The 11,651-nt window shown below is 44.3% G+C and overlaps 1 protein-coding gene across 1 annotated transcript in view; it reads left to right on the forward strand.

Moving 5' to 3' along the window:
• Nucleotides 1-11,069, forward strand: part of LOC309565569 (vomeronasal type-2 receptor 1-like) — a gene marked incomplete at both ends in the record, with an annotated part of 13,507 nt that extends 2,438 nt beyond the window's left edge. The window contains 2 exons of the mRNA XM_082270524.1: nt 3,301-3,632; nt 10,227-11,069. Of these exons, the coding sequence (XP_082126650.1) occupies nt 3,301-3,632; nt 10,227-11,069 (1,175 nt within the window). The remainder of the gene's footprint in view (nt 1-3,300; nt 3,633-10,226) is intronic.
• Nucleotides 11,070-11,651: the final 582 nt, after the last annotated feature.

Consider the following 11,651-nt stretch of genomic DNA (forward strand, 5'->3'; position numbering starts at 1 on the left):
GGGGGGGGGGCACCAGGACATCGGTGCTAATGGGAACAGCGTTCCTGCTGTGGAAAAAGTACAGGAATGCCGTTCCAATGTGCTCTGCAGGAATCAAGCCCTGCTTAAGAATCTCTTTAAGTGTAACAAGTTGTTTGGTACCCATGGTGATGTCATTGTCCAAATATGATCATTGCCTTATTTGCTGAATGACGTCACCTGGCCATTTTGTTGTAATTCAGCAGCTAGCTGGAAACTGTCATTTGTGACAGGAGTATCAACAGAGCAGCATCATCTTTGTGTTGGTGGCCATCGCTATACAATTTGATTGACTCTGGAATTACATCGGGGGACTTTTTTTTAAAATAACAGCTCATTAACATTAAAAACAGGTGTCTCAAAATTTTACTTTCCCATGTTGAGGGCATGTGGTCTGGTATGGTTCAGGAGGGTGAATGCTTGCAGACCCTCCCTTTCCTGGTCAGCCAGGCTGCATGCCTGGAGAAGGGACTGGTATAGATTTTTGGAGGACATTATGTCTTTTTTTCTCTCATTAGTTCCCCATGGTTGCATGGTATGGATAAATCTATATCAGACTGTTATCTAGGCCTGAAGGCTGGGTAGAAAGCAAAGGAGGCAGCAAGCGTGCATCCCCTGCCACTCCTGACCCCTACAAGGCCCTAAAGAAAACCTAAAACAAAGGTATGGGGTCCCCCAAAAAATCCATACCAGATTCCTAGTGGTCTGGTATAGATTTTAAGGGAGATCTTGTGAAAAAAAAATCTATACCAGTGGTGGCCGGTGCGTTGGGGGCGCAGGGGCGCCGTCCCCCCCTCCCCCATCCATGCGTCCAGCCCCCTAATCTACATGTGGGGCGCCAGACGCATGGAGTTCAATGGGGTTTTTTTTTTTTTTTCTTCTGAAGCACGTGATTAGAGCCAGAGGCTCTAATAGGCTTCAGAAAAGGGTGGACCCGGGGCGCAGAGCAGTGCGCCGGAGCCCACCCATTGTGTGACAATAGCGAATGAATATTCGCTATAATCACACGGATCCTCCTCCTGGCCAATCAGGAGGCAGGTCCGAGACCCGTTTCCTGATTGGCCGAAAGGCAAACCCTTACCATTGGCCAAGGAGGAGGACTCAGGAGACACGGAGGACTGAGGAGAAGCCGCCGCTGCATCAGGTAAGTGCACTCCACGCTGTGGTCACTCTGCATTGAAGGGGGCACGCTGTGGTCACTCTACATTGAAGGGGGCACGCTGTGGGCACTCTACATTGAAGGGGGCATGCTGTGGTCACTCTACATTGAAGGGGGCACGCTGTGGGCACTCTGCATTGATGGGGGCATCATATGGGCACTCTGCATTGAAAGGGGGCATGCTGTGGGCACTCTGCATTGAAGGGGGCACACTGTGGTCACTCTACATTGAAGGGGGCATGCAGTGGTCACTCTACATTGATGGGGGCACGGTGTGGTCACTCTGCATTGATGGGGCACGCTGTGGTCACTCTGTATTGAAGGAGGCACGCTGTGGTCACTCTGCATTGATGGAGGCATGCTGTGGTCACTCTACATTGAAGGGGGCACACTTTGGTCACTCTACATTGATGGGGGCACGCTGTGGTCACTCTGCATTGATGGGGCACGCTGTGGTCACTCTGTATTGAAGGAGGCACACTGTGGTCACTCTGCATTGATGGAGGCACGCTGTGGTCACTCTACATTGAAGGGGGCACACTTTGGTCACTCTACATTGATGGGGGCACGCTGTGGTCACTCTGCATTCATGGGGGCACGCTGTGGTCACTCTGCATTGAAGGGGGCACGGTGTGGTCACTCTGCATTGAAGGGGGCCCACTGTGGTCACTCTACATTGATGGGGCCCGCTGTATTCACTCTATATTGAAGGGGGCACGCTGTATTCACTCTACATTGATGGGGGCATGCTGTGGTCACTCTGCATTGATGGGGGCACGCTGTGGTCACTCTGCATTGAAGGGGGCATGCTGTGGTCACTCTGCATTGATGGGGGCACGCTGGTCACTCTACATTGAAGGGGTCACGCTGTGGTCACTCTGCATTGATGGGGGCACGCTGTGGTCACTCTGCATTGATGGGGCACTCTGTGGTCACTCTGCATTGATGGGGGCATGCTGTGGTCACTCTGCATTGAAGGGGGCACACTATACTTTGATTACTGAAGGCCCCTTTCACACTTTTGTGACCTCAAAGTCATGCAATTTTTTGCTGGGTTTTTTGCCGCAAAACAACGCCTATTACATTTTTCTGTTTGGGGCCCCCCCAAAAATTTTGTGCACCAGCCGCCACTGATCTATACCAAACCCTTGTGCAGGCATGCATTTAGGCCAAAAATTTGGTGCAGCAAGTGTGCACTCACCTCTCCTGAACCATATAAGGCCACACACTTAACACTGGAAGGACACCTTACCAGGGTGGTCTTTCGTGACAAGGCACCTTGTTCCCACGTCTCTGGTAGATGTGGGGTCTGTGGGAGGCATATTTATAAAAATTTTGAAGCCCCTTGAATAATGGGGCTCTCAGATATATAATTCCTAACATGAATGTGTACTGGGTACATAGTGCCCCTTGTTACTCTTTCAAAAAAAAAAAAATGTAATAGCAAATAAGACTCACATACTATTGAAAAAGGATCTTATAAAAAATACATGCCCTATGATGTAAATACATCCAGTAACGCACATCCATCGACAATTACAATGAACGATGACCCATGGACATGTTTATACGGGCCACAATGAGCCTCTCCTACAGATACATTGTTGCAAATGACACTTCTCCAATCGGCTGCTGAAATTTAACAGACTGGCTGGGGAAGATGGCTGAAGTCATCCATTAAATAGGGTCAAGAACATATTTGATCCGTGATGTTGTCCAGGATGCCTGCCAGCTTCCTTATAAATTAAGAGGTGGCAGGAAGCTGTCACCAATTAGTGGCAGTAGTGATACCACCATTGACTGAATGACTCCTGTTTGTGGCTGCTGTAGGTTAGGGCAGTTGGGCAAAACTGGCCAAATCTGGCCTTTTTTTGTCCATTTGTCAAACTGTGAACAGCTTGGGTTCTGGTAGAACTCATGCTTGACCCAAAGCTCATCCCTATTGTTAAGCCAGCTGATGAGTTATTGACAAAAACTATATGGATTTTTTTCAAATCATTTTTAAGGGTGAAATGTAATTGGTTGGTATAAGATTTCTTCATTTCTTTAAAAAATGTAACAAAAAGTTATTGATTGCAAAAAAAAAAGATTTCTTAATTTCAATTTTGTCAATAAACTGCTAGGTGAGCCTGCTGACCACCTATATCCAACATATATCAACAGACCCTTGATTCACTACTACAAGAAACTTCAAACGTTCCTTTTTGCCATTGACCAAATTAACAAAAATCCAACAATCCTGCCTAATGTGACCCTAGGATATCATCTTTATGACTCGTGTTCTGATCCAAAAAAAGCAATAAAAAGTGTTTTACAGATTTTATCCGGACCGGGAGAGACTATCCCAAATTATTCCTGCCGAGACCACCAGAAATTAGCTGGTTTTATTGGAGACCAGAGTTCAACCACAACCCTGCCTATAGCCCAGCTATTATCTGTGTATAGACATGTGCACGTGAGTATAACACCATAAATTTTGCATCAAGTCTGGTTTTCATGGCTGTTCTGTCAGTCTGTCTTTATCTGAGTCTCATCTTTTCTGTGTTTTTGGTTATTGAGGGATCCCAATGTCACCGGCCAGTCCTGAGCTTCTACCTGTGACTGTGTCTGGGCCATTCTGCTTTGTAGGTCCTAATCTGACCTGTATAGCTTTTGCTTTCCTACTTTTCTTGTATTTGTATTGGTTTCTCCTGGTTATCATGAAAATGCATGCAGCAGGCTAATATGGTATGAATGAGTCCTAAAGGCAGTCCAATGTGCAAATATTTTTTTTTTTTGCCTTTTTTTTATTAGTTATTATTTTATTATTATTATCATTTTTGTTGCATTTGACAAAGAGATTCTGTGAAGGTGGCAGTGGTTATCTGCAGGCTGGAGGTCTTTTTTAAACAAATCCTCCACCCAGCATGTTATCACTGTCTTATTATTGGTTACCAGTCATCCATGTCAAAAAGCTGTGAAAAGTGCCTGCTAGTGGCCCTCAAAGGGCATATGAACAGGGTTTAAGGAGCCCTATAAGGGACACTGTGGAACTGAGCTCGCTAATGCCTAAACCATAGGCAGGAGGCACAGTAAAATCATCATTCGGGTGATACTCCGGATTTAGTAAGTAAGTAAGCAGACCACTTGTACATTTAAAACTTTGTAATCCATGGCCACACTTCTTACACTGTTGACACCAACGAGCTTTAGACACAACTTCTGCTAGAGAACACCTCTCCCCAGCTTTTCTGAGCCGGTACTGCAGAGCTTGGTACTGGTCTCCACCAACTCAGCAGTTCCAGTGACAATGTTCAGTATATTATTATAGGATACAGGAAACACACTTCTCCATAGTTCCATGCATAGTTCTCCTCCCAAGGCTTCATTTCACCAACTGTTACTTCCAGGCTAGGTCCCTAGGTACTCTGTGCCAAGTGGTTGGTCCCAATATGTGGGGAAACTGGTCACTAAGGAGGGGCCAAACATATCACCTCTTTACTACCAGAATATCCGTCACCTCTGCCATGTCACCCATTTCCTGGCTGGTTGAGTGCTTTAGTTGGTTACACAAATACTGTAGTCATTAGCAATGGCAATAAAGCCTCCTCTGGACAGCATTCTGATCATTAGACCTCTCTCAACTCCCCTGTTGTAAACCTTGTTCTTTTGAAAGGCAGGTCAAGGTAGGATCCACTAGGTGGCCCACTTAAGAGAGTTACCCTTTCAAATCTTTCCAGGAAGAAGAGGGAGTTGACCTCCTTCCTGCAAGGATATCTTATATAGTGTGGGAGGAGTTAGCTGTAGAGTAGTAGGTTGCTGGCCATGAGAAGAAGAGCCATGAAGTGGTGCCACATCTAGCAGCAAAGACTTAATCCTTTACCCCCCCCCCCCCCCCCCCTGAAGGGGATCCCCTGTAGATGGGCACAAGGGATACCTGTTCAGCCAGATAAGACTAATGACTGTTTTTGGAGAAGAACCCTTTCATTTAAACTGTGTTTGGCCCAAGGTCTAATTGGCTGTAATATGCTGTGAATCTTCTGTAAAGAAGACATTTTTCTGCAGCGGTCTCTGTGTAAGTTCTTCAGATTATGCAGCAGACGAAGTGAGTGATGCCACCTGGCTGTCAAGCCCTGGTAGAAGTGGGCCAGCATCCCATGGAAGTAAGAGGGTAAAGCCGTGCAACCAGGAGTGTGGGCAGGGGATTTGGGCACTCCCCACCCCTCACATCAAGAGGAAGAGTGTGAGAGATACAAAGCAAGGGCTGGTATGCCTAAAAAGTTTTGTTTTTTAACCTCCTTATGCCCTCAGTATACATATGTGCGGCCTCTCGATGAGTGGGCCTTAATGCCAAGAGGCCATATATATGCATACCAGAATGTAAACAGATTTGTGTTGAGAGTGAGCGTCCTGCTCGCTACTGACACAGTGTAACGCTCTGGGTTTTAGCTCAAGGATACTGGATTTACAGCTGCAGAATTCCACTCAGTAGTCTTGTAGAGATCTTGTTAAATCACCTGATCCAACTCTCTTGACTCATCATAGTGGTTCAGCCTGATTCAGTATGCACATATACAAACACTCAGATAGATGTTGCAGGAGTGATAGTAATTATGCAAGTAGCAGTGAGATGTTACACTGAAGGTATAGGCTCTGAGGAGTGATAGTAGATGATGATAAGCACTCAGATAGTGATGTTACAGGAATGATAGTAGATGATGATAGATAGCAATCACAAGAGCTAGCAATCTAGTATAATCAACAGGTGATAGATAATAGCAAGCAAAATACACGGGAGTTGCTAAGCTTAGTTCGGTAATGCAGGTTGCAACAAATAATAGGCACAAGAGCTAGCGATCTAGGTTTTAGAAATGCAGATGGTAGATACTGGAGAGCATGTATCCTAGAGCTAGCAATAGTTATTATAATGCAGGTATAGGTAGCAAGCGTTGTTGATAAGAGGGGGTCCCCTGTGGGGTACTTATCAATAGCCAGTAGTGAGGGAGTGTAGGACAAGGTAGCGAGGCTCCGGTCAATCCAGGTATAGGGTATGTAGCTGGAAGATTCGGCAGCGTCAGGTTAGGCAGGTATCAGGAGCGGTTGCACGAACAATGTGTGAGTGCAGACCGTCAGTTGAAATAGCCGCTCAGTGCGGCGCCTGATGATGATGTCAGCACTGTTAAAGGAATACACACCTTATATGCGTTCCACCTACCTGAGTGGTGGAACGCAACCCGGAAGTGAGATGATAGAAAGGCACTGAGAGTGCCAGGATCTTACACACAGTTACCAGCAGCTAACAGAAAGCTCCTGATCTCTACTTGCGATTGGGAGCTTTCCGGTCATGTGACCATTGTGACAGCCAATCATGGTGTTCACATGATGAGAAACCCTGCCCTGCCCCTGGCATCAGAAACCTCTTAAAGGGCTGGGAGGCACCGGCATTGGGGGTTAAATTGGGGGTGCTCTGGCTGCCACCGTGGCCACAAATAGGCAGGCCATTACCTGCTAAAACATTTAGATGAACAATAAAAACAATTTTACTGAAGTAGTTGCAGGTAACAAGTTAACATTTCTCAAATACATCCTCCACACATTTTCCTATACACAGTTTTCTTGTGCTCCTGAATAGTGCCCTGTGAGGTACTCATACCTTAGGCAGATACATCCATACAGTCCTTCTGTCCTTCTCAAGGCAAGAGTCTATAATAGGCAGTAAATCTACAAGAGGTAGAGAGATACATCCATTCCGTCCTTTGAGTCCTTCTCAAGGCAAGAGTATATAATAGGCAGTAAATCTCCAAGAGTTAGAGAGATACATCCATTCCGTCTTTTGAGTCCTTCTCAAGGCAAGAGTCTATAATAGGCAGTAAATCTACAAGAGGCAGAAATAATCCAAAACAGAGTCCAGTTAAGGTAGCACAAGTCCAGATATGTCCATAGGTTCCAGACTCCACTGGAAACTCCAACTGGGCCCCCCCCCTTTCCCCCCCAAAGTGTGGTCACTTTTTTTACTACTGAAAAACGTACTATGGAAAATGAGGGAAATCTTTTTTTTTTTGTATACAAATCTTTATTGAAAAAACTTGGTTAACAATAAAAGGAACAATTACATGGTAATTGCAAACAAGCAGTGTTTTACAGAGAAAACACAATACAAAAAAAAAATTAATTATATAAAGACCAAGTTAGTCTTGACCAAGCAAAACATACAAAAAAAAAAAAACAACAGAAAAACGATATATAAATTTATCCAATACAGTGGATATACATAAAAGTAAGCCAGTTGTACAAAAGTAGCGTACCATATATACAGCCAATTTAAGAAATACCTGAAATCCTTAGTCAAAATGTAGCGAATCCCCAGCTGAAATCGTTAGTCAACGACTGCATTCTATAAAGATGTAAATTGCCAGAATTCTAACTGTCTGAGCGACATCAATAATAACCACTTGCCGAGTCGCCGACCAGTCACTGGGACTGTACTGCGGCAAAGTGGCTCGATTCCTTCCAGCGACATAGACCTACGTCGCTGGACTCTTCCCCCTGTAGGTGGCGCGCTTCCGCTGTGTTCAGTCACAGCGGGAGTCGGTCCAGGGGAGGAGTGGCGGTGATCGCCGCTGCTCTTTCCCGATCGTTTGGGAATCAAGTTTGGAGATCCACCCGCTTGTGTAAACAGAGCGGGCGGATCTCCTAAGTGACAAGGAGTGACAGATTGCAGTGTTTAGCATAGCTGAACATGCGATCTGTCCCTGTGTCACTCAGTCACCTCCCCCCACACACATTAGTAAGCACCAGGCATACATTAACCCCTTCCTCTCCAATAAAGTTAACCCCTTCACTGCCAGTGTCATTTTTACAGTAACAGTGCATATTTATAGCACTGATTACTATAGAAATGTCACTGGTACCCCCAAAAGTGTCAAAAATGTCAGTCAAGGGTCCGATCTGTCCGCCGCAATGTCCCAGTCCCGCAAAAGAAATTGCAGATCGCCGCCATTACGCGTTAAAAAAAAAAACACCAAAAATGACAGAAATCTTTCCCTTAGTTAGTAAACGCAATAACTTTTGTGCAAACCAATCAAAATACGCTTATTGTGATTTTTTTACCAAACATAGGTAGCAGAAAACAAATTGGCCAAAAATTTTAAAAAATTTAGATTTTTACATTTTTTTTGGGGGGGGGGGGAATTTCATATGAAAAAATGTTAAAAATATTGTTATTTTTTCAAAATAAACACAATTTTTTTGTTTATAGCTCAAAAAGTAAAAATCGCACAGGTGATCAAATACCACCAAAAGAAAGCTCTGATTGTGGGAAAAAAAGGACGTAAATTTTGTTTGGGTACATCGTTGCGCGACCGCGCAATTGTCCGTTAAATTCGTACAGCTGTGGCGCTAAGACCCTTAATGAATGACAGTCCCACTTGAGGATGTGTAAAAAGCAATAAAAAAGCAGTCCATGTGTGTCCGTCTCCACATAAAGAAGTAATTCTCGAGCAGAAAACCACCACCAGAAAGCACTCCAACACCAGTACTTCTTACCAAAAGTGATTGATCTCCATCACAGAGATCAAAAGTAGCGCATAACTGGAAATCATGAAGGCTTCTCCAATGCAGTCTTAGTAAGCTCTCGATGTGGTATGTTATGCAAAGAAAAAGAGGGACATCACATAGCGCAGACCGCTTTAAAAGGCTTTATTCTTAAATAGAAGAATGGTACTCACAAAGAAAGTACTACATCTCGCATGTAATACATGGGCACCGAGACCTCCCAGATGTCCTTAGGGCGTCCCAGCGGTGGACCACCGAATCTATGGCCGTCCTGTCTCCTCCACGGATCGTAGCACGCGCCACCCAGCACGCCACCCGACGTACGTTTCGTCCGATTGGACGTCGTCATGGGGTGTGGCTACAGGGTGCGCCAGTGCTTTCTATAGCGGAGGAGAGAACCGCCCACCGGAACTGAGTGGCCGGAAGTGAGGTATGCGCTCCACACGACCGGAACCACCACTCTGACCGGAAGAGGAAGGGAAAGGAGGGTAACATAATGGGGAAATAGAAGGAAAAATCCCTTCGCAAAACCCCACACTGCGATGCCTCCCCCATCCTTCTAATGAGCAATGTACTAGACGGACACACATGGACTGCTTTTTTATTGCTTTTTACACATCCTCAAGTGGGACTGTCATTCATTAAGGGTCTTAGCGCCACAGTTTTGTTTTTTATTTCTTTTAATCTGCTACATTTCAGATTAGTGTGGCTGCTGTATCCACTACTGTATATTTGCTGTTTTTACAGTTTTTTACCTTAATGCGCAGCAATTTCATGTTTTTTTTTTTTAAATTCGTACAGCGCCGAATCGCAAAAAGTGGCCTGGACGTAAGACAGCAAAATCCTCCGGTGGTAAAGTGGATAAAATAAGCATGTTTGTAGAAATATATCTAGTTACATAGGGAGATGGTAAAGAAAACATGATACTAAAGAAAGGAAAATGCTGCTCCAGGTGTATAGTGTGTAGTAATTGCCAGGAGATAGGATATACCATAGAGTGCTGGCCCCGGCCCGCCTCCGTGGGAATACTTGTAGGAAAAGAAATAGCCGCACATCCAGGGATTCCAATAAGTTTCAAATACCTTTAATTCCAAAATGTTGCAAGCGATGACACCAAAGACACCAACATGAAGTCTCGTAGACGCGTTTCACACATACATCTTGTGCTTAATCATTATGATTAAGCACAAGATGTATGTGTGAAACGCGTCTACGAGACTTCATGTTGGTGTCTTTGGTGTCATCGCTTGCAACATTTTGGAAGTAAAGGTATTTGAAACTTATTGGAATCCCTGGTAAAGAAACCATGGATCCCATTTGGCATCAAAGGGTGGATTTTTTTTGGCCCCCTGAAAGTGAAGGTTATTCTTGATGTGGATGTGTTTAAAAAACACAGTGTAGGAGTCCATGATGGATGTTGTGCATGTTTGGTGAATTTCCCAATTAAAGTGTTACTAAACCCTTGAAGCTTAGCCTTGTCTTGTAAGTTTCTTGCCTCAATGTTGCTGTGTTTTAGATGAGTTATGGGGCAACGGATAGGTCTTTTACTGACAGAGCTACTTTTCCCACTTTTTACCGATCAGTCTATAATGACGTTATAATATGTCGTTATATGTCAGAACTTATGAGACATTTTGGATGGACTTGGGTGGGAATAATATCATCTGTGGATGAGAGTGGGGAGATAGAATCATCTTGGTTAATGAGACTTCTGTCACGTCTTCAAATTTGTGTGGCCTTTATACTAAAAACTGGTATCAATGTATTTACTGAAAGGCGAAATTTGGAAAGTTTGTATAACGCTCTTAAGAGATTATCAGTCAAAGTGATCATACTCTGTGGAACATATCATGATGTCATATTTCAAACCTCACTGAGAGGATTATTCAGGGATGTAACATTGATCTTCACTCCCACCTGGGCCTCAAACATTGCTCTTATAGATAAGTATCCAGATATTTTGAATTGTAGCTTATCCTTGAACTTTTGGTATGAAGCTGATAAGAATTTTAAGAATTTTGTAGATGGTTTCCATCCAATGATTTACCCAAAAGACAAGTTACTTGAAAATCTGTGGATGACGACACTTTTCTGCTTGTCAGGAAACAAAGTAAAAGATACTTTCTTTGAAAAACTTTATTATATTTCTCTTCACAATTGCACTGGTAAGGAACATTTACCGGACTTCGGCGATTACTCATCTAACAGAACCTTAGACCCGGTAACTCACGTGGTGCAACTCATGGTCTACGCTCTACATGTGCTGCACTCATCCCAAAATGGTTCTTGTCTAAAAGGTCAGGCAGACAATGGAGAAAAATGTAACCACAAGGTGAGCATGAATGTGGCCATAAAATAGATTAGACTTTCATTAGAATCCTGCAGTAGGCTTGTATCAATGAGTCCCTAGACTGTGGAAGTCATGATTTATGGCAGGTGCCACTTGCAACTTAAGCCCCGTACACACACACAGATTGTTGGCCAACTGATCGGCCAACTTTTGTCCAGTGTTGTTTGTTGGTTGAAATGTGCTCTAGACTTGCACTGGACTTTTGTTGGCCAACAAAAACCAACTTCAGAAGTGATGTCATGTTCTGGTTGACTTTCAGTGTGTTTTTTCTTCTCTGAGCATGCCCAGTCTTGCTCATCTGATTTTTGTCTGCCGAAATCTGTACTGACTGAGGAACAATCGGCCATTCTTTGTTGGCCAACAAAAATTTTATAGCATTCACACCAGATTTTTTTCGGCCGAAAATTCGCAGTTGGTTGTCGGAAGCATCATACTAACAAGCCTACAATCGGCAGATCGGACGTTGGCCAACAATTTACGGCCAACAATCTGTGCGTGTGTACGGCGCCTTAAGGCGCTCTCTTTCAATCCCCTAATCAGTTTAGTTGCCCTTTTCTGGACTCTCTCCAGCTCCCACACATCCCTCCTGAG

The sequence above is a fragment of the Pelophylax lessonae genome, assembly GCF_965119305.1.
Source record: "Pelophylax lessonae genome assembly, chromosome: 10".
In the NCBI taxonomy this organism is placed as follows: domain Eukaryota; kingdom Metazoa; phylum Chordata; class Amphibia; order Anura; family Ranidae; genus Pelophylax; species Pelophylax lessonae.